This window comes from Elgaria multicarinata, chromosome 6, assembly GCF_023053635.1.
Source record: "Elgaria multicarinata webbii isolate HBS135686 ecotype San Diego chromosome 6, rElgMul1.1.pri, whole genome shotgun sequence".
Lineage (NCBI taxonomy): Eukaryota > Metazoa > Chordata > Lepidosauria > Squamata > Anguidae > Elgaria > Elgaria multicarinata.
Window position 1 is genome coordinate 83,239,896 of NC_086176.1, and position 23,980 is coordinate 83,263,875.

General features: G+C 39.9%; 1 protein-coding gene across 2 annotated transcripts in view; it reads left to right on the forward strand.

The window, feature by feature from the left end:
- The window catches only part of ARHGEF28 (Rho guanine nucleotide exchange factor 28), a 175,489-nt gene that overhangs the window by 95,612 nt on the left and 55,897 nt on the right, over positions 1–23,980 (forward strand). For both annotated transcript variants that reach the window (XM_063127928.1, XM_063127929.1), the window contains 14 exons: positions 6,485–6,615; positions 8,143–8,351; positions 9,759–9,966; positions 10,248–10,359; positions 11,514–11,556; positions 12,756–12,879; positions 14,049–14,181; positions 15,485–15,540; positions 17,303–17,354; positions 18,759–18,906; positions 18,993–19,114; positions 20,762–20,902; positions 21,658–21,908; positions 23,291–23,413. In XM_063127928.1, coding sequence (XP_062983998.1) covers positions 6,485–6,615; positions 8,143–8,351; positions 9,759–9,966; positions 10,248–10,359; positions 11,514–11,556; positions 12,756–12,879; positions 14,049–14,181; positions 15,485–15,540; positions 17,303–17,354; positions 18,759–18,906; positions 18,993–19,114; positions 20,762–20,902; positions 21,658–21,908; positions 23,291–23,413 — 1,853 coding nt within the window. The remainder of the gene's footprint in view (positions 1–6,484; positions 6,616–8,142; positions 8,352–9,758; positions 9,967–10,247; positions 10,360–11,513; positions 11,557–12,755; positions 12,880–14,048; positions 14,182–15,484; positions 15,541–17,302; positions 17,355–18,758; positions 18,907–18,992; positions 19,115–20,761; positions 20,903–21,657; positions 21,909–23,290; positions 23,414–23,980) is intronic.

Below are 23,980 nucleotides of genomic sequence, written 5' to 3' on the forward strand. Positions count from 1 at the left end.
GTGGGGGGGGGGGGCTGCATGCCAGCAAGGGGTGTGGCCAGATCCCAAAATGGTCAAGCCCACCCACTTTCACACCTTTTTCACACAGACATATGCACACCATTCATACACACCATTCATACTGTTCACACACGCACAGACACACCTTTCCTCAGCCCACCTCCTCAGCTGATCCCTGCTCAGTGCTCAGAAAGGGAGGCCCTCTCAGCTCTGAGCTGGGAAAAGGGCTTATTTCCAACAGCAAAACTTTTCCCTCTTGGGAACGTTTGCCTGAGGAGAAGGAGTGGGCCTGGAAGAGGGCGCAAGGCCTGGGGAACAATGGTGTTTTTCTGACATATGATTTATTTACACATATAATCAGGCTGCGCATATGTGGAGGTTCATAGCATCAACATCTCAACAGAAAGGACCAGCCCAAGGTATTTTGCTACCTGACTCCAAAACAAGATGGCACCTCTCCAATTCCATGTACAAAGGTTGATTGGACTGGTAGCTAAGTCTTTCTGGCAATGGTACAACATCCTCCATTGCACCTGAAAGCAGTAGCATAGCTTATGGGGCTCAGGGCACGTTTCATGGCACACAGCTCTTTCCTCCAATGCCTCTATGAGCTCCTAGCATCTGCTGCTTGAGCTGCCTGCCTCACTCTGCCTCATGATGGGACCTGCCTTAACAACAGATTATCTTCTTGCATGAGGTTTCAATTTTTTAACAAATGAAGGTACTTGAGCACTCTGCCAGAGGCATTAACCATCTCCTGATCAAACCCTAATCTTACACTCAAGAATCTGAGCTTTAAGGGAAACCATAGAGGACATCTAGACTAACCCAACAAATGTACAACAATATAATGTAGAAAGGCAGTGGTCTGTATTAATCTCCTACGTGGCAAGGATAATTTAACTACACAAATGTATCTGACCTAAAATCCAGGGAAGCAGAGGAGTAGCAGTATTGTCAGCATGTGGGCAGGCAACACAGCCGTGACATAGCAGCACAACGCTAGAGATTTCTTACAGTGAGGTTGCCTAATGATATTTGCAATTACAACATGAATAACACAGCATATAGAATTGCTTATGATGTCATTATGTGGGATAAAGCACCAGAAATGCCTTTTAGTGTTTCCTGGTTTGACACAATTTGAATTTTTAAAGCAAGTTTATTTCTGGCCTACTCAAATGTGTACAAGGCAACAGCCTTTTTGGTGAAATGAGCTAGAAGAAGGGAGGTCGGTGGCTCTGGCATTTTAATAGCTTTTTAAATTAATAATTACACATGAAGTCAGTTCCTGAAGGAAAACTATGTGCAGCCTTCATTCCTAGCACCTCACCGTTAGCTCGAATCTTAATTTATTGCAATACTTTGTACATGATCACTTATTAACTCCATTATGGTTACTCTAAAGGAAAGGTTGATGTTGTTGCCTCTGTATTCTAGTTAATTTCACGGTGGGCCTTTACCCAATTTTTTTTAGGTTAACAACTTAATATTTTTTAAATAACAATCCTTGTGGTTATTGTGATAACGTTACTTTAGAATGCTAATGCAGAAAAATCAACAAAATGTCAGGGACGGTATCACAACAGTGCGGATTGAAGTGCTCATGATATGAATCTTAGAATTCTGGTGGACAAATGCATAACTTAGTGGGAAGAGTTTTAAACATGGTACAGGAGGTAAAAAATATAAAGACAAAAGCAGGAATAATAGTGTTGGATATATTTAAGGTGTTTGATTGTGTGAGCTGGCAAGCACTAAAGAGAATAATAGAAAAAATGGGGTTTGGAAATAGATTCAAAGGTTTAATTGAACAATTATACTCACAAAATACAGTGGTGATAAATGATGGAATTACAGAAAAGATACAACTGGCCCGAGGAACTAGACAAGGATGCCCACTCTCACCGGTCCTATTTGTATTGGTTATAGAACTATTGGCAAATGTGATAAGAGAAGATGATAATATAGAAGTAGGATGTAATAAAAATAAAATACAAATAAATATGTTTGCAGATGATACATTGTTGACAATTCAGAATCCATTAGAGAAAATGGAAAGAATTAAGCAACATCTGAGGGATTTTGAAGAAGTTACGGGATTGAGAATAAACTGGACAAAGTCAGAGATGATGTTACTTAATTATACTAAAAAGGAAGGGAAAGATTGGGAAAGTAAAGAGAAGAATATGAAAATTAAAGAAATGATTAAATATTTGGGAATTAAAATTACAAAAAATTTAGAGGATTTAGAAAAGGAGAACTTAAACAACTTGAAAAAAGAAGTTATAGATAAATTAGAAAAATATAAAGGATTAAATTTATTGTGGTTTGGAAGAATAGCTTTAGTAAAAATGAAGATATTACCAAAGGTAAATTTTGTATTTAGAATGTTACCAATAAGAATATCTGAAAAATAGATAAAAAGTTGGCAAAATATTTTAAATAATTTTTGTAATGGGGATAGGAAAGCGAGATTAAATAAAAAAAGGTGGCATTTAACACACAAAAAAGGAGGATTAGGACTCCCAAATATAAAATTATATTACGTAGCTAATAGATTAAAACATATAGTAGAAAGTATGTTAGGAGTAGGAGACTTAAGTTGGTTGGAGGATAGAAAAGGAATGGACAAAGATTGGAAATTGGAAAATATATTTTTTAGAGAATATAATAAAAAATGGGGGAAGAAATAGAGAACTTCCTTCTAAAAAATCACTGGGAAATATGGCGTGTATATAAAAAGGATTTGCTTCCAAGTATTTCCCCAATAACACCAGTGATAATGTTAGGAAACTTTCCAGGGAACCTAAAAGATAAATTGGGGGAAATTTTAATAGAGAGGGATATAATGAAGCTAAAAAATTCGTTAAGGAGGATGAACACTCGAGAAGAATTAGAAGAGGCACTAAAGGAGAAGAATTTATCGTGGTTAAATTATTATCAATTAGAACAGTGGACGAAGAAATGGTTAAAGGACAATGGAGAGTGTAGAGAAATGACAAAATTTGAGGAATTGATTTTAAGGAGAGAAGTTGAGAAGGGAGAAAATAAAAGGATAAAAGGTTTGACAAGTGAAATATATAGAATATTGGTTGGGAAGGGGGAGTCAGAAAATATGGGCAAGATGGTCTGGGAAATTGATCTGAAGGTACAAATAGGGCAACAGAGTTGGGAGATAATATGGAGACAAAGAGTGTTGAGAAACATGTCAGTGAGAATAAAAGAGAATTATTATAAGATTATATGGAGGTGGTATCTAACCCCGGTGAGATTAAATAAAATGAACAAGCTGAACTTAGGAAATTGCTGGAGAGGATGTCAAAAAAAAAAAAAAAAAAAAGGAACGTATTTACATATGTGGTGGGAATGTGAATTTGTTCAAAAATTGTGGAAAATGGTGTTTAAAGAGATAAAAGATATTGTTGGAATGGAGATTGAAGAGACACCTATGGTGGCATTGCTATCATTATATGGAGAATTAAAGTGTAATAAAGAAACAAGAACTGATAACGAATTTGCTGACAGCAGCAAGGTTGATCATATCTAGGAACTGGAAGGTACAAGGAGATTATCATGTCGAAGATTGGTATAAAGAGATTTGGGATATTGCTATAAATGATAAATTGACATGTAATGTAAAAGTAAGAAGAGGGATAACAAAAATGAATGATTTTGAGGGAATTTGGAATCAGTTCCTAGAATATGCATTATCTAAGGGGAGTGGAAAACCACTTCCAGAAGAAACAATGAGATTTTGGAAACAGGAATAGATCCCGGGGTGGGGGGGTGCACTTTATGTTATAGGATGATGTCAAAATATTAAATTAGAAATGTTATAAGGTTATTCAATTCTATGTATTATGATTTTAATTTGTAAATTTGTTTGTTTGTTTTGTTTTGTTAAATAACAAAAAATAAGTTGGAAAAAAAAAGAATTCTGGTGGACTCTTCTTTAAGAGTTTATAAAGGCAAGCTATACAAATATGGGCTTAAATCCAATGTTGTACGAGTGGGCTTCCCCTTGCTCTCCTGCGCATCCCCCCCCCCAAAAAAATCTTCCAGATCTGCTCTGGAGTTTTCGCCAAGCAATAACATTCCCTCCCTAGTTACGCATTGCTTTTATCTTATAATAAGATGGACTATTTGATAACAGATGCAGTGGTGCCTGGTGGCTCTTATGTCAGCGGGGCAGTGAATCTGCCCGGGATTTCAGTCAGAACCATTCAGAACTCTAAAGCAGCTATCCAAGGTGCGAATCTGAAGGTTATCAGTAGAAGTTGCTACACATTTTGCCTCCTTTTCCTTTATCTCTCTAAAATTATTTTAGCCCTGTTTGCCTCCATTTTGAAATACCTTTCAGGCCAAATGAGCAGCTGAGGCACCGGTTTCACTTCAATCAAAGCCTTTTGCCACAGCATTGCTGCGAAGGTTTTGTGTGTGATACAAAGACCTTGAGCAGCCAAGATCAAGGAGCCACAAAACCTGGAAGCAGCCTTACTACTCCAGTCTTGCACAGATGAAGGAGAGCAGGAAGCCAGAAGTCTTAGATGCGAGACCCAGCAACTAGAATTAGGATCTATAGCTTTATTGGAAGACATTCAGATTGGAGGAAATTGGCAGGCTATTGCTCAGATCCCTCAATTTTTAATCTCATTTGAGTCATGTTCAGTCTCATTTGATTGAATGCTGAGGCTAGACCGTTGACCAGAGACTATTACAAGGAGCATGTAACTCCCATGTTACAACAGCTTCGCTGGCTACAGTTCCGTTTCTGGGAACAATTCAAAGTGCTGGTTGTGACCTATGAACCGCCCAGAGAGCTCTGGCTATTGGGCAGTATAGAAATGTAATAAATAAATAAATAAATAAAGGGCTGTATAACTTGAGACCAGGCTACCAAAAAGACTGCCTTCTCCCCTCCAAGCCTGCCTGGGTTTTAAGATCACTGGAGCCCTTCTCTCAGTGCTGATACCATCAGAGATGCATTTCATGGGGACGTGTGTGTGTGTGTGAGAGAGCGAGCGAGCGAGAGAGTGAGTGAGAGAGAGAGACTTCTCGGTGACTCCTCCCATGCTCTGGAACACTTTGCCATGAGAGGCTAGGTTGTCCTTCAGCCAGCAGGCAAAGATGTTTTGATTCAGGCAGGTGTGCGGGAGGTAGTTTCAATTGGTTGGCTGCTGTCCATTTCTTTTATTGTTGTGTTTTTAATTATGTTTTAATGGTTATCTTTTTAATTAAGATTTTGTTTTGATCTGTATTTTGTTGCTAGACACCTTTAGCACAATTTTTGGGGGAGAATTGGGATATAAATGTAATAAATAATAGGTTTTTTATTTATTTACAAATATACAAGCAGAGTATAAATGGAAGCAAAGAGGTACTCTTATAGCAGGTGGGAGACCTGAATTAGAGCTGTTACAGCATTCTCTAAGGCTGCACTGCCACTTAGCTAGCTCCAGTGAAACGCTGGTCTCCTCTTTCTCTGTCTAAATGCAAACTGCCTGGTGCTGCCTTTTCTGGCACCTCAGCCCCTTGCAGAGGGCTGGTTTCAGAGCCCACTCTTGCAGGTGAATTGCTCATTCAAGAAATAACATCTGCAGCTTTTACGTTCTTTTATGACATCCCTGGCACGCATTAGACAACACTTTGCACGGAGCCATGCGCTATATGTCCCTCTTTTTAAAAATGAAAATAAAAAGTTCATTTTTTGTGTCACTGGAAAATATGTATGTGCAAAGTGCTCTAAACTCTGATACATTTAGTTCAGCCTTCCTGAGCCAGGTGCCTTCCAGATGTGTTAGACTGCAACTACCAGATGTGTTGCTAGCCAGCATGGCTAGCAACACATCTGGAGGGCACCTGATTGGGGAAGGCTAATTTAGCTGTAGGTTGTTGGCAGTTTTATTATGAGATTCATTTAAAGAACAATAATAATGAACTCACTCTTTAGCCCTATTCACACATTATCTGCGGCGAAAGAGGCAGTAGGACTGCATGGTTAGTCCTACCCCCAGAGTTGTATTGTTCCTCTCCGCTCCACTGTGACCATGTGCTTTATAACATCTGAAGTGCAATGACATCCTGTGTTCATGGAGGCTCCTTTGTGAGGACACCCCGGTTGTGGAATTCCCTCGCCAGAGTGCTTCAGCTATTGTACAGTATAGAGATGTGATGTAATAAACAAACAAACAAATTTAGAACCCTGCATAATCAGGGATCTAAATCACATGAGGATCTTCTATAAGTACAGGAAGTTCCAATATGGTAATTAGGCTGAATGCGTCAATGGTGGGGGCAGAAAAAGTGGTGACTTTGGGGGCGGGGCTAAAATGTGTGGCCCGCTGCCCCTTTTGCCATAGATAATGTATGAATAGGGCTTCCCTCCACACTTTAATCCCATCCCAAAGTAAAATTGGCATTTCTTTGTTCTCAATGTCTGTGCAGGAAATAACCTGTTTTCCTGTGATATGTTTTATTCCAGTTCAACAACATTCCCCGTTTGAGGCTTATAAGAAAACCTCAAATCCCTCCACTTTCTTCGCAGCAGCCAGACTTTCTGCAATGCTGAATGGAAGCGATGAAGTGTATGCAAATCGCATGGTTGTGGATCGGGTAAGATTGGCAAACATATACTTAGACTCAGCACTGCTGTCTTCCTGTTTAAAAGTTCGTGATAATATCTTGAAACAAGGTAGTGTGGGTCTCCATGAATGTGTTTAGTTCTATTATTGTTATTGTTATTGTTATTATTAATCTCAGCAAATTTGGGCCTTTTTCTGCGATTCACAACCTTAGCATGTTGACATATACACATATGAATAAAAATATGTTAGACACAAACCGGTGCAAAGTGGTTTGTGTCCAAAATATATTGTGTCCAAACTCACTGATTTCAGTGGAGCTTCACATAATTGTTCAATGGTTTGTGGCCATTCTCCCCCGCTCCACTTCCCAAGCTAGTCCTGGTATTTTATTTAAGGAAAAAACACTTTCTGCACAGAATTACCATAAATTTAGAAAAAGGAGAGAAAGATTAAGACTGAAAACAGAGCCGTCCCAAGACATTTGGCAGAGCATCAGTTGGCACTCCACTCCTCAATTAAGCCTTAGACCGCACAGGGTTTTGTTTTATCTGAGAAAACGCTCCCTAGACATGTTGCTGCAGGATCTGCTCTTTGCATATGCACTGAGACATCCCCTTCCTTGCTAGAACTTACTGGGTTTTCTGAGCTCAGCTCCTGGTTCTAAAAAACTGTCTGAAGTTTACAAAGAAGGGATATATTAGGGACTTAAGAATTTCTCTACTGAATCATAGCAAAGAGTCCATCTAGTTCAGCATCCTCCTCTCTCCACAGTAGTCAACTAGGTATTGTATCTCCCTGCCATCTAGTACTCAGATATTCTTCCTCTGAACACAGATGCTCCATTTATTTATCATGGTTAATATCTGCTAAACCTCTCCTCCTCCTTGAATTTCTTTAATTCCTCTTTAAAGCCACCTGAGCCCACGGCCATCCCAACAACAAATAAGTTAATAAGTTACTGTGTTATGTGCCAGTCCTCAATTTGCTACTATGCCCATCAACTCACTGGGTGTCCCTAAATTTGAAACAGATCTCCTTGGAAAGGAGGACATGAGTGAAGAATAATCAAGCTCAACTGGCACAAGAAAATCACAGCAATGGAGCATCAGTGAAATGCCAAAGGTGGTATAGAGATCCTTGGATGTTTCATTCCCTCTAGCCCTACAGCTTACTGGAAATGGCTGCAGTCCCATAACCACTTACCTGGGAGTAAGCCCCATTGATCCTAATGGAACTTACTTACGGGAAGACATGTAGATGGCCGTGCAATAAAACAGAATGATTCACTAGAAAACTTTTGGGAACATGGGGTTGTATCCCTGGCTGCCCACCCACCACCCTGCAGCCCTCTTCGTGCCACCCTAACCTCTGGGAAATCCTCTGGAGCGGATTTGGGGGCTGCAGTGGGGAGGAGAGCAAGGGGAAGTTGGCTCGTACGACATTGGGTTTAACCGATTGGTGCCTCAGGACAGTTCTAGAAATGTGAGTCAGCTTCACTTCGTTTTATGATACACCTTTTGTAAATCCACTAACTAGTTTTTATCTCACTTTTTAGATGGAAGATGCTGGTGTCAAGTACGTTAATGTTGGCCAGCCTGCTTCTGAAACAGACCAGGCAGACTCCAACGATGATCCAGAGGCTTCAGGAAATACCACGGACATTCCATCTAATTTGGAGATAACGGGTTCTTATGGGCCACTCAAAAAGATGCATGCATTTAGCAATCAACGAAATCAACGTTATTCCATTATGAAAAAAAGAAGGTATGGAACTGGTTTTCGCAGTATGGAGGGTTTCCTTTTCATGCTTGGCTCAAAGAGAACAAAATTGAGAGCTTCTCTACATGAGTCATTTATTGTGTGCTGATGATTGGTCACTCATGGAAATTTGCAGGTCCTTTACACAATGATGTCAATTTCCAGGATGTTTCCCTCTTTATCCTGCTTTCAAAAGTATTGGAGATAAGCTGTAATAACAGTTTATGGCACCATATCAGCCATTTGTAATGCTGGCCTTGTGCTATAATTCAGCCACTAGGTGGCGATGTTTCATTGAACATATAGAGCAATGCCAAGAATAGAAGTTTTCAATTCCAAATCATGTGTTTGTTGTCTAAAGGGGCCCATCGTAACCCAGAAAGAAGAAAGCCCAGTAAGGGTGTGGGATTTTTACTTAATGTGAATGAATGAATGAATGAATACCTTTATTGAATAAGTCTACTGACCATTTCAAAAAAAATCACATATTATTAAAAACAAACAAATACTTAAAATTTATGATTTAAAATTCTAAAACAATATACAGTTCATAATTAATACATTATATATGACTAACAGTTAATAAAACCCCACATATATTGCAACATTTGATAAAAACTTATTAATTAATCCATTTTTTCTTAATGTAGAGAAGCTCTGAATGAATCAAAGCATCTTTCTTGAAAGAAATGAAATATTCATTAGGTTACTTACCCTCCATTAAAGAAGCAGGATGGTGCCTTTTATTAGACTTGTGAAGTTCATCCCACCAGTCTTGTTTTTTTCTGGACCATGATTGCCTAAATGAGTAGTATGACAAAAGGGCGGAACTATATCTTATGAGGCAAACACGAGGTTCTCCAATCCCATGTATCTTGGCCCTGTAAAGCTAATGTAGAAACGGACATCTGCAGAGGAGAAACAGCAGACAGGAAGGGGTGCTGAAAACTCCCCTTCCTTACAACCTCCTCCGTTTGGGTGGTTTTAGTGTGCAATCCTATGCACATTTAGACAGTGCTGCAACTCCCAGCATTCCCCAGCAAGCTATGTGTTTGGTGGTGACCCAAGAAAGGGCCTTCTCAGTGGCTGCTCTCAGGCTGTGGAGCTCCTTGCCAGGGGAGGCTAGGTCCGCTCCCTTTCTGCTGTCCTTCCAGGCAAAGACCACTTTATTTAAGAAGGCCAGTAGACTGTAAGTGGGCCTCTTGGGTTGGGTACTGTTTTGAATAATATTTCCCCCCACAAATAATTATTGTGATTTTATTGTATTTCAATCTGTTGTTTTATTGTTTTAATCAATTTGAATTGATTCTGTAAGCTGCCATGAGTGCCATTTTTGGTAGAAAGGAGGGGTACAAATAAAATAAATGATGATGATAAAGCTGCACTTGTAATTTGTCATCGGTGTGTTCTTAGTTCTAGTCTTGATGACTTGGATGTTGACAATGGAGATGAAAGAATTCCTAACCGATCTCATAACTGCTACCCTTCAATGTCTTTCAACTCGTCTGTGGCCTTGGCTGGTATGAGAGACGGGTTAAATTCTTCAGAGACAACAACTGAACTGGAGTTTAGCATGAGCAGGGCTGAATCCCTTCCTTTGTCCAGCAATCTGCAGTCAAAGGTGTTAATTATTATTCTTATTGTTTCCCTAAAAAGATAATAATACCTGAGATTATTTAATTGATGTGAGAACTTATCCAAAGATGATATTTCTCTAACCATGACATACATAAGTATAGTAGCTGCAAGTGAAATAATGATAATGTATTCATCTGGTTTTGCAAAATAGTTAATTTTATTTTAATTTTTTAAAACCCCATAAGTTACAAATGAGATGGGAAAATCTGGACTTATGCTGCTGTTATTGAAAATTGGTTCTCTAAAATGTTGGATGTGTTGTAGGAATCATTACTGTCTGGAGTTCGGTCCCGCTCATACTCTTATACCTCACCTAAAGTCATATTAGGAAAATCGCACTGTGCACGGGACTTCACAATATGTGATCCAAATGATGGTGAGCATTAATTCTATTTTCATTTTACCTTAATTCTATTTTCATTTTATATGTTCCCTTATGTTCATAGCAGGGTGAGGTTGGAATCCTTTATTCAGCCTGAGACTAACCTGCTTAATGTGCCTTTTATATAGGAGGAGAGCTCTCTCTCCCCCATGCAGGCTCATTCAAATTACCTGCACAGCATTATGCTTACCATCTTCCATATCTGGAAGAGGGCTGTATATGAAATGGGCGGCTCAAACCAAGAACTCTTGGTAGATGGCTAAAATCATGGTGCTCTCTAGATGTGTTGGACTACAATGCTGGAGGGGGGTTATGGACATGTAATCCAACAGAACTGGGAGGCACCAAATTGGGAAAGGCTGCTACGATATTCAAAGTGGTGGGGGAAAGGGGCAGAATCACATACTCTGGCCCCATCCCAGATATCCATGTGTTGATTGGCTCCTCTGCATAGAGTCAAATACAAATTGTATATGTATAGACCTTCTTTGTACAATCTGCACCTTGCATTTGTGCAGCCCAAATCTGGGGGCTGTCTTCATGGGGCCCGGTTGGTGCCACCTCCCTCCTCAACCCTGTGCTTTCCCTCTCCTGAGATGACGTCGGGTAATCCTGATGCTGAGGAGGGAGTGTGGGGTTTCTGGGCAGCCATCCAGGTTCTGGAGCCACCCCTGCCCTCTTCCTGGTGGAAGGCGACCAATTGCTGGTTGCCTTCCACCAGGCTCCACCCCTGGGTTGGTCCTGGATTGGCTGTAGAGTGACATCACATGGCGGATGTGCTGTGTTGACATCACTCCCTTTGAAAAAGTTGGGGTAAATCCCCAATGTTTTTAAAACGCAGCATCTCAGGGAAGCCGCGTGGTGACTGTGAAGCTGCGCCTGCATCACCTAACCAATGGGGCGCAGATCCACAGCCACCGTGGGGCTTTCCCTGTGTGTAGACAGCACCAAGGTTGTAAAGTATTGACATTCTGAGAGAGAGGGAGCAAAGGGTCAGAAAGAAAGAAAGGTTTTATTATTGTGCTTTTAAGCATTTCAGGCATATTAGCATACAACAACTGAACAAATTTTAGAATAGAAATCTTGTGTTTCAGGCAAATGAGTGAATATGGTGGTAAAATTGCTTTAAACCTGTTTTTGTTTTGTAGAACAACATGCATTCAGCTTGCCTCAACAGTCGGGAGATAAAAGGTATGGTTTTTCTGAACACATTTAAGAATATATGGCCCCTTTCAGAAGACACCTTAAACCATGGCTTTAACCACGGTGAATAAAGGAAAAAGCCTTATTCACAGTGGTTAAAACCATGGTTTAAGGTGTCTTCTGAACACAGGAGACCAGCAAAAGGAAAGGAAACCCCAAGTAGCACATGAGGAAAAGCCAAAGGCAAGGGGTGGAAACGGAGACATATTTCAAGTTATTCATTGGTAAGTTGCCGGCGCGTTTCAGACAAAGTCCTTCTTCAAGGCAATCTAAAAGAAGTAATATAGTATTTACAAAAATAAGGAATTGTGAAATCGTATATGCTCAAACAAAATACTTCAATATCTTTGGAATACATTGTAACATGACATCAAGATGTACAACAACTCATATAAAAAAAATTAAAACATAGTAAAAACAAGAGGTAAAACTTATACACAGGAAAACGTACTTACAATGATTGTAATTTTCTCTGGAACAGAAATGACCTCCTATGGGTGGTGAGTTACAGAAGAATGTCAAATAGATAGACACTCAGCAGTTAGGAAGATCTGTTCCTCAAAGCAGTGCCACCAAAATCAAGAGATTCATTAAGGCCAAAGGGAGTGACTGTGTTAAGCCTAATTATCCACCTTGCCTTCTTTTCCAAAAGGATTCTGTCTTGATGCCTTGTTACAATGTATTCCAAAGATTTTGAAGTATTTTGTTTGAGCATATATGCTTTCACAATTCCTTACTTTTGTAAATACTATATAATTTCTTTTAGATTGCCGAAATGCGTCGGCAACTTACCAAGAAATAACTTGTAATATATTTCCGTTTCCACCCCTTGCCTTTGGCTTTTCGTCTCGTTTCTTCTGAACACAATCTGGCTTTCTGGCTTAACCACCATGGTTAAAACCATGGTTTAAGGTGTCTTCTGAACACGTCCATTGTGTGTATTTCAATACTAGCAACTGTTTTGCTTAAGAAGGTTTATAACATAAAACCACCCAAACCCCAATCTAATGTTATATTCAAATCTTCAGATCTTGCTGCTCACCTGGCAAGGATGGAAACAGGTTGGAAACTTGCCTCTTTTCTGTGACATCTCCAGCTAGGCAGTCACAAATATGTTATTAATTAAACGTATCTGATTTTAAGAGACTGAGTGTAACTTAATGAAAGATTTACTGGTGCATTTTTAGGATTCAGGAAGAAGAATGGGACAAGTACATTATACCTACAAAATCGGAATCTGAAAAATATAAAGTCAGTCGTACCTTCAGCTTTCTGATGAGTAGAATGGCCAGTACACGAAGTAAATCCAAGGTAATTTGGGACAATGTGTGCTCTATTACAGAACATCTAGTAACAATCTTGTGAATGCTGAATAGCTTTTTAAATGCAAAGGGCAAAGTTGGCGGACGGAAATATAGCATATAGAAGTTTTTCCTCTTTATAACTAGGAAAAGAGAAACCTCTGTTTTGGATGCCCTGGGCTGCCTTACTGAGTAGAAAATATATTTGTCTACTTGAAGGGAGTATTTATTATGTGGAGAGCATTAAAATGCTGTTCCCCACCTATAGCCTGAAGTAGTGCAAACATCTGTGCTCCTTCAAAACTCTACTATCTCATTCTGCTGCACAGGTCAATTCGTCCTTAAGCATCAAACTGCAAAGATGAAGAGCAAAAAAGGACCAGTTTTCATACAAGGAAGAACAATCATAATAGTGTTATTTGTAGGGCTGCAACAAATGCCCCCCTTTTTAATTTTGGGATGAAAGTAGCACTTGTTGAAGGAATATTTCCTGTCACCCCTGCCCCAAAATGATGAAAATGAATATTTTTTTTTGAACCAGGTCATGTAATTGTTTCCTGGATCTGCTGCTGCTAGTTTTTTCTCTAAATTCTCTTCTTGAGGATCATCCCATGAGTAAGCCTAGCCAATCAGGGATCACTTAGTGAATAGGATGGCATCATGATGTCACGTAGCCCATCAGATTTGTTTAATGTGCTTACAACCCTGAAGGCAAATGAAGCATCCTTCACTCTCAATGGGTGAACGCCTTTTCTTCCTTGCATCACAGTGCCCCCAAATCTCCAAACTGGAGGAGGTTATTTAACACATTGAAAAATGTTTATTAAACAAACACTTCCTTGTAGCATAGTTATTTGCTAGTATGATACAGAACAGAAAAACTGAGGGTTGTCCACCCAAGATTTTGTGGAAGTCATTTGATTTGAGGAAGTCACCACCAGGGTGGGAGATAAGGCACGTCTATAAAATCATAAATGGATGTTCGTCTGTGGAACATTGATCTACAAAGTGGGCAGGACAGTGGAAAGATTTCCTAAAGTCTGAGTACCTTTCCTGTTTCTTGTGAATGAGACAATGGTTGTCTAGGGAGGGATGCAACTGCTGTTGGGTATATTGATATTGTAATGTCTTGACAGCTAAATAAACCTGCAATAATTATTTCTTTTTCATTCTATCAAGGCTAAAAATAAAGATGCCAAAGAGAAGGAGAAGCTTAACAGGCACCAGTTTGTTTCTGGGACTTTCACAGGGGTAATGCCATGTTTCGCCTGTGAGAAACCACTTTTGGGGAAAGAGTCATTGCAGTGTTCTTGTAAGTAGCCGTATTTTGTTCTGTAGACATTTGACATCAACAGATCTTTTATAGAAAGTTGCATCTATGCTATGGATGGATCTAGACTTAGTCATGCTTAGAGCAGACCCACTGAAATAAGTGGGACTTAAGTTAGTTATGACTAACTGAAGTCCCATTGATTTCAATAGGTCTACTCTAAACATGAATAAGTCTGGATTCAGCACTCTGCCTCTGTCTAATTTCTGTTCTGTTTACTTCAGGATAAATTGATCATATCATGAGGCTTTGATACCACACGAAGACTCAGTTCACACAACACTTTTCTCTACACAGTGTAAAATCTCCACTCAGCGGTGGAGTTTTTCGGGGGTACTCCCCACACAACATGTTCCAACTCCACCTTTGTGTGAATGTGGGCTCCCATGGAGTACAGTAAAACTCAACACGGCATTTGAGTGACAGTTCCTCCACCCTCTCTCCTCCCTCAGTCCTCCAGATGGTATCCCATTAGCTATTGCTGCAAAAAAATAAAAAATAAAAATAAAAAAAATCCCAGAAGCTCTCCTATAGCAGCACTTCCTCCTTTGGCTTCCCTAGCCAGGGAACTCTGTAGCTAGCGGGGAAACTACACTCAATACGGGAAGAAACTCCACAGAGCCCTCCAGATAACATACAACACAACGGTTGTGCAGGAACTCTTGTCTGCACAATGTGGATATCCAGGGTGGAGTGTTTAAAAAACAACAACCCTCCATTGTGGGGTGTTTTCTCTCCAGGCAACAGGTATGCTTCCACCGTGTCTAGTTTGGCCACTACAGGATGCACTTACTATCAAGAGATTGGAGCCACAGCTACCATTTACAAGGCTGCCTCCCCATGTCTCCTGGTAACGTTCAGTTAAAGAAGAAATGTGACATGACCTCATCATATGTGGGGTTTCCCCACACCTGTTCCATTTCCTTGGCTGTTGCTTGAATGGGGCAGGGAAACTTTGTGTGTGGTGACATTCTGACTAGCGTTATCTTTAATTCAGCGTTACTGGGAGGAGATGGGGAACTGTTTCTCTTGGTGGCAGCAACCTGTCCTTCTTCGCAATGGCCTTAGGTGTAAGACAGGCTAATTTAGTCTTTCATTGTTAGGTGGAATATACATTGTACTTTTGCTGTTCAGATGGCTTTTTGCTAGCCCCTTTTGAAGAAAGGAACCAATTATCATAGCTGGAGAACAGATCAAAGCAAGGATTAGATCTACCATTTTAAAATTCAGATGATCGTTGTAAGCCTTACCTTTTGAGTGAGCCTCTTTTCTTTCTTTCTTGCAGATTGCAATGCAATTGTGCATAAAAGTTGTAAGGACTGCGTCCTCGCATGCACAAAAGTAAGTTTTAAAATGGCTTGGAGATATGATTGCTTGTTGTTATATAGTCTTATGTTGGTTGCCTCCATATTGTTACCTTGTTTTACGTAATCCATAGCAAGAGAGGGCTTAGATGAGATTATGTCTCAAAACGATTGTATTTCATACAGTGCTTCATGATGATTCAAAGAGTAATTAAAGTGAATCACCACTGTTCATCAGTAAAAAGTACCAGGACTTGTTCAGGGGTGATAGAAGACTTTCAAAACAAGTACTGTAGAACAAAGTAAATTTAGTACTGAAGGTCCTGTACTTTTGTTAGCGGTTCTGTGTTGGCATCATCCTCTTCTATTCTTCACGCTGATTTGCGCTTTCTATATTTCTTTCTTTCCTTCCATTTCTTTGCTACTTATCTCTTCTCAGTTTGGGGGAAACATGGTGAGTTAAGGGGGAAATAGACGGGGCTATTCACACAACTGTCTTTGGGCCTTGGTGGTGAGTTTTCTGGTCACCTAAAGTGAAAATTGAGGCAAAGTGGTTGCTTCTGAAACATTTGCAGTAGCATGCTGTGTTGGGAACTGAAGTTCAAGAGGAACACTAAAAAAAATTCTTCAACAGCTCTATTTTACATTTGTGGTGACAAAAAAGAGTAACTAATAATGGCAAATAAAGCCTAAAAGTATGTATGATGGATAGTGTTCCAGTCTTCTGTGAAATCCAGTGTCTGAGCCTAACTTATCAAGTAAAACCTCAGGAAATAGCGCCCCTTGGTCTACACCAGCTAGAATGCTATTGGAAAACTTCCACTCAACATCATTACGTTTTCCCCAACAACATTATGCTTTTCAATTCCCCCACTACACATACACCTAAGCTACCATTTCGCTATTCTCTCTGTACATAAATTCAAATATAACTACACTGCAAAAATAAATCAATGCTATACAGATAAATTTTAATTATCTGAAGGCTGCATCAGCATAAAATAGCTGCTGTGGTATTAAGTCACTAAGACCTAATACTTCAGATCCGTAATGTTTTGGAGGAGGGATTCCATTCACTTTAATTTTTATTTCTTATTTGTTTCTTATTACATTTAGAACCTGCCTTTTCCCTTCTTACAAGGGATCTGAGGTAGCTTAGATAGTCCTCCTTCTCTCCATTTCATTCTCATGACACCCCCATGACGCAGGTTAGGCTGAGAAGCAGTGACTGCCCCAAAGTCTCCCAGTGAGCTTCATGGCTGAATGGGGACTAGAACCCGTATCTCCTGAGTCTTAGTCCAGCAGTCTAACATGACACTACACAGGCTCTTTATTTGACATCCGAGGCCTAAGAGCAAAATTCTCAAATTTAACAAGAAGAAAAATCCACAAGTGTGTGTGTGTGTGTGTATGTGTATGTGTATGAAGTGTGTATATAGAGCAGTCTTCCCAAAACATCTGGTACCCTCCAGTTGTTTTGGACTACAACTGCCAGCATACCCGACCATTGGCTAAGCTGGATGAAACTGATGGGAGTTGAAGTCCAAAACATCTGGAAGGCACCAGGCAAGGAAGGCTAGTGTAGAAAGCTAACAGTACCCCAACAACTGGCATCTCTTAGTTTAGAGAACTGTATGGAATATGAAATGGCACCACTCAGGGGGAAAAAGGGGTTCCATTAAGTATAACCAGAAATGCATAAGAGTGTTAAAGAATGTCTTAAAAATAAAATGACTGATACCGTTACATGTTGTGTAACCAAATTTTCATATTAATAAGAAAGCATTCTTCTTTACCAGAAATCCCAAGAGAGATGCCACATTAAGAACAGGACACAAGCTGTCCAGACAAGTAAGCATTGCAGTAAGAAGGCTATGAGGTGTGCCTCTCTATGTTTTCGTGTTTGGGGCACTGCAGTCAGTTAAAATTACCAGGTTAGATCCAGAGTGTCCATTCTTTGAACTTGGGGCTACTTCCATTTATAGAAGGAACGAGGTCCAGCAGAAGCTCCCACTGGCCATCCATGGGTCTTTCCTACTTTAAGAAGGGGGGAAAAGTGATCTTCACTTATTTCCCCTCCCTTACGTCCCTCTATGTCTCCTGAAAAGTAATGATGATAGCAGTTCCACTGAAAGTGAAGAGGACCTCTGATGAAATTTATTTGTTAACCCTTCCCACAGAACAGTTTTTATTTTGTAAATTGTAAATTTTTGCTGAAGATTTTAAAAAACATTTGTTAAAAACAATTCTGCCTACTAAATTTCCTTTTTTTAATATTTCATCATACTCGTCCTGTTTGAAATTTTGTAAAGAACATTTGAACATGTTGAACTGTAAAAATCACAGTTTAACATATTCAAAATTATTTGTGCATCAGATTGAGAGATATTTAGGGTGGATACTTTTGAAATGAAAGCCCTGTATGATAAACTGTAAAATCATACAATCCTGAGAAAGTGAACGTATAACGAGATATCACTCATAATTCCCTAAGCGTTGGGGTAAACCCCATGTTATTATACATTTTCTTAATCCTCATTAAAAAAATGCAACTTTTTTGTTCTTGAGTATTCTTTCGGAAGTCGTATAGTTTTTGAGTAAATCATGGTTAAACGTCACACATAACCAATGTGAACATTGATTTTATATGTTCAAATGAAATTATCTCAAAAACTAATGGTGTTAACAAAAATGTATAATTACAAAAAGTATTTGTCATTAAATTTGAAACATTTCAGAAAAAATCATCTCTGTAGCATAAACGGGTGAGAAGTTATGCATATTTAAATGTGGCAACTACATAATAGCATGGTGGCCATATTAATGACATCATCATGCAGCCCCCCACCATAGGAATTTTGTAAGACTCACTTTTCTGAGACACTTATATCATATATAAACAAAAAATATTCACTAAGCTTTTGCACTCTTTGGGTAAATAAATCCTGGTCTGGGTCTGGGACTAACATGTGGAATGGATTTAACAAAATCCGCTCATCTCTCATTCCAGCTCTGGTTTGCAATAGGAACACAGGGTGCTGGTTTATACCAAGTTGGACCATTGGTCCATCTAGCTCAGTATTGCCTGGAATGACTGGCAGTTGTTCTCCACAGTCTCCGGCAGGGTCTGGGAGATTTTGCATACAAAACGTGTGCTTCACCCCTGAGCAACAACCTTTCCCCAAAAACCCTGGTGCGGAAGCCTTTGTTAGAATTGCCCAACATTTGAAATGATCTGAAATGTTGACCTTCCAGATCCATCACTCAGAGACATTCCACAGCCAACGTTCTCCGCAATGCATCCTTCTACCTCGACACCTGTTGGATTATCTACTGTGAAAAAAGATGTTTTGCAGCAACCACACTCCTTATCCAGAAGTGTTCCGAGTACTGGTTTTGAAAGGTAGATGGCGCTGTCTGATGTCTTGCAAGAAACAAGTTCCTATCTGAGTGGTTCACGACACCGGTGTGATTTTGTTTTCTCCTCAGAAAATGTGTGTCACCGTTGGAGCCAGATACGGATACCACCAGCTGGAGATCTAGGTCACACTCGGAAGAGCTCTTGCAATCCATAGGGACAGCTTCATCTGTGGACTCTTTTATAATTGAAGGTATCTCAGGAACTCAGTCAGCATGCATAAATGTTCACATTATTCACAATCAGTGTAAAATCATATCACTTCTAAAAAAAATAAGAAAAAATGTGTTGTCATTATTATATTCATTGTCCAGTAAATAAGGCCAACAATTTGGAGACCAGTGCTCTGAGGTAATTTGAGCTGTTCTCCAACCCTTAAAAGTTTGAATATCACTTTTAAAAGCTGTCCTTATTACAGTCGTAGGGCGCCTTGCCATGGTGCAAACGGCAGGAAAGAGCCAATGGTGCGCTCTCACCAGCATTATTGATGTTGCGCTAGCAGAAAGCAACACTTGCTTCTGTTTTTCTGGCTCCTTTGTTTTTAAATTGAATAATTTTAATTTTAATTTTTAATTTTTAATCTTCTTTCTTTTACTGTTTATATCTATGCTCACCGCTCTGGAATCTGTGTTAGATAATTGAGAAGTATATAAATCTTGTAAAGAAATAAAGAAATAATGTGACAGGTTTCCAGGAAAGCTCGTCATGCTAGCCAGCGCTAGTGGCAGACAAGCGTTGGTTTCCATTAGTAGCACTAGTAGAATTGTACCATTGGATCCTTCCCAAAGCATCCAGTCTATACTGCAGCAGCTCTGTATTACCCAGTTCCCAAAACAAAGGTGCATCAGCTCCTGCCACATGGGCAACAAACTGGCCCAGTTCATGCCCCAGGAGAGAACAAGGTGATGGGGAGTGATACTGAACAGTTGCCCTCCTGTCTGTGACAGCAAAGGAGCTTCTCCAAGATCACAAACACTCTGCAGCAATGATAGATGGGAGCGTACTAGCTGCGTAATGTTTATTCGCAAGGAGCCTTTTCATCTCAGGTAGGGATGTCGGAGGAATCCGTCCAGGGGGCAAAGCTCGCTGAACTTTCATCAGCTCACTCGCCCTGGACTTTGTCTCACTTTCCCATGAGCTGGCCCAACTCGATCTGTGTCGAGTCGGGTCAGTGTGCAGATCTCCAGGTTTTCTAATTTGGGTAAAAAGCAATTTGAGCAAATCACAGCAGCAATTTGCGCAAATCGTGGGCATAATTTGCACAAATTGCAGCTGCAATCTGCTTCTTAATGCCAATTTTTAAAAATCCAGAAAAGTTCCCAGATTTCGGGAAATAGCTGCCAGCTTGGCTTGCAAATGCAAGCCGAGTCAAGGGCGCCATGGAAATCCAGAGAGCCCAAAAGGGGTCGGATTTCCCAGTGACGGACATCACGAATCTGAGCATCTGCATTTTAAAAACATATATTATTATTATTATTATTATTATTATTTATTTATTTATATAGCACCATCAATGTACATGGTGCTGTACAGATTACACAGTAAATAGTAAGCTAGAGGTTACTCTCTTCTCTTCTCCTTTTGTCTAATGGATTTCATACTTGATATACACAAGCACACATTCAAAGCAATTGACAGCCATATCTGTGATTTCCTGGTTCACACGTTACCTAGGTCTATGCAAGCTCATACCTCTGGTCCACCAATATATTGCTTGGTTCACTGGGTGAACCAGCCTTAAGCCTTAGTTTTGTTACCTAATCGTTGCCTGAGTTAAACTTGCATGTGTTCATGTTTGTGTGGCTGCTACGTTTAAGAAAGTTCCCTTTGCTTGCTGCAGATGATGTCGATGCCTCCTTATGGAGTGACCTCAGCACAGACGCTTTGGAATTTGAAGCAGAGTCTTGGAGTCTTGTTGTGGACCCTTCATTCTGTAACAGACAAGAGAAGGATGTTATCAAACGACAAGACGTGATTTTCGGTTAGTATGCAAAAGCTCCATGAAGCTGGACAGAGATGACCATATAAAATGTGCTGGGATTACCAGTGGAATGAAATTAGAATGCAGGCTACTTCAGAAATCAGAGTCAAGATCTTATTTCTACTTTGAGCATTTTGCTATTGAGTGTTCCCTGAGAAAATGAGAGCTGCAATATTCATGTAGCTTTCTCCTGAGCTCATGGTCAGTGTCAAAGAATGTATATCTCATTTGTGATCATTTTTGTAAACTGCCCTGAGAACTTCAGCTTGGGGCAGTATAGAGATGATGATGATGATGATGATGATGACAACAATCTGATAAATATATGATCTAATGTGAATCTTTAATGGATTTTACTCCAGCAAGTGTATACTTGGGCCAAATGGTGGGACCAGCAACAAAACGTTGCAATGTGGAATGCTCCTGTTCAGGATTATAGCCAGCTGTATCCTTTTCCAGGACACTCCATTACATTCCCCTTCCTCTGATGTCACCATTTCCTCTTCCAAACAGCACACTCAGTCTTCATTGGGCTGTTTTTGTCCTCATCTCCTTTTAAGGTTCCCCCCATGACTTTTTTATGTTTCTGCAGAACTTGGGGTTCCCCCAGGCCTGCTAATACCTCTCCCTTGTGTGTGGGTAGTGCTGTTTTGGCTGTCTAAGGATTGGCACTTTGAGACCAAATTCACTGTTAGTATATAGGATGTCTAGTTTCAGTTATTTTTAATTGTGTGCCTTCCTTCTCTTCACTGCAGAGCTGATGCAAACAGAAGTGCATCACATCCATACCCTGTTCATTATGTCAAAAATATTCCGGAAAGGAATGAAGGAGGAACTGCAGCTGGACCATAGCACAGTGGACAAAATATTCCCCTGTTTAGATGAGCTGCAAGAACTTCACCAGCAGTTCTTCTGTAGAATGAAGGAGAGAAGACAGGAATCAGGCCAGGAGGGAAGTGATAGAAACTTTGTCATCAGCAGAATTGGAGACATCCTTGTGCAGCAGGTAAGGCACTGAACAGAAGCAAACTTTAATCATAGTGGTTCTATGAAAGAGGAAAGGTGCAGCCATCCTTGCAAGGTAAATAGAGTATCTGTATGTCTTAAGGGAGGATTAGTAAGTTGTTGATGTTTCATTTCCTGAAAGAAATTTGAAGTTGCATACAGCTGAATGCTACTATTTAGTGGGAAATTATTCGCATCACCAAATCTTCCAGCTAAATCAGTACTAACCACTATGTGCTGAAATGGATTCTAAAATGGTTGCGTTTCCCAAATTAACAGTTCAATCCTTTACATGTCTACTCAGAAGTAAGTCTCATTGAGCTTACTTCCACATAAGTGGGTCTACGTTTGCAGCCTAAACTACAAATTATTTGAATGAGAGTGGTTTTTTAAATGGAATACAAATTTTCAGTGAGATCTGCTGTCCCTTAAAGCTGGCATGGAAAGGACCAGATGACGTCCCAGGTTGGAAAATCAACCTTGAAGAGGGGAGAAAGGGGGCGTTCTAGTGGGCGGGCAGAAGAGGAGACCAGAGATGCCAGGATACAAGCTGTCCTGAGCTTCTTCCAGCCTCTTTCCCTCTCCTTCCAAAGCACCATTGCTAGACGGGCAGAAAAGCCAGTTTAGCAAAACACACAACGATTGGAGGACAAGGAGGTGAACACGATCGCCTCCATGGCTTCTCCTGGCTTGCTGGCTTCAGTCTCATAGGGTATTGGATGCATGGGCAGTACAAGGCCCAAGTTTCAGCTATACTCTGAATTTGGCAGCCCCAAAAATATGGCAGTTTGGTCCCAAAATCCAGTGGCAAACTTCTTTGGAGCTTTAGAAAGTGCAAATTTAGCTTGAAAGCAGTGGCGGGGTGGGGGGTGCAGAAGAGGATAGAGGGGTTGCATGCAGCTCACATATTGCTCCCCCCTGCTCTAATACTTTTTGTTCTGCCAACACAGCTCTATAGGCACAATGTCCTGGATTCTCATGTAGTGCCAATGAAACTGGATGTGATGTTGTCTTGGTGCTCTTCCCCAATACATACTTGTCCATGAGAATGGGACATTAATGTTGAATGTTTGATTCACTTAATCTTGTCTGATTGTTAAAGTGTGGTTTAGTCTTAGCAAAACATAACTTTTGGGATCCCTTTTGCAAACATTTAAAATTAAAAACCAGGGACTGCATCTCATTGGTATCGTTCACATAAATACTCTCGTTGCTAACTGTAGTGAAACAGGGATAGGTTTCATTTGACTTCTACTGAGATCAGAGATCAGTCAATAGGCTGCCTGAGGCCAGCATTGCAGCGACATATAGTGTGTCAATACATTCAGTGTAAAAGCATTTGATATTCCATGAGTGCTGTTTTTAATTGCTGCTTTTTATCAGTTTTCAGAAGAGAATGCAAACAAAATGAAGACCATATATGGGGAATTTTGTAGTCATCAGAAAGAAGCAGTCAGCCTTTTCAAGGAGCTGCAACAAAATAAAAAGTTCCAGAACTTCATTAAAGTAAGTTGGTAATAGCAGATGAATTACTGCTGCAGGAAAGATTGCCTGGATGCATCTTAATTAGAAATATACTCACATGAGACTGTCCTATGAATGAGGATGTCCCTGGTTTGAATGTCACCATACAAACGTTGAGTACTGTGATTGGTAGTAGTACTATTGTTTTAATCATTATTTTAAATTTCCGTAATAGAGACTTCTTTTAAACAAATCAACCTGAGTCAACTAAATTCTGTTGATACAAAAATTCTTGACATCAATTGCTTGGGATATTGGCTTGAGTTCCATTCTGAAACTGGGCTCACAGCTTTAAGTAAGGCTTTTAGTTAGTTAGTTAGTTTATATCCCACCTTTCTGCCAAAAACGGCATTCGAGGCATCTAACAGTAATAAAATGCGGGTTAAAAACCATAATAGAAAAACAGATGCATACAAGCACAATTAAGAAATCAACAATAAAAATAATTAGACAACACCCAACCTACCTGAATAAAAACATCTTTGTCTGCTGGTGAAATGAAAACGGAGAAAGAGCCAAACTAACCTCTCTTGGCAGGGAGTTCTAGAG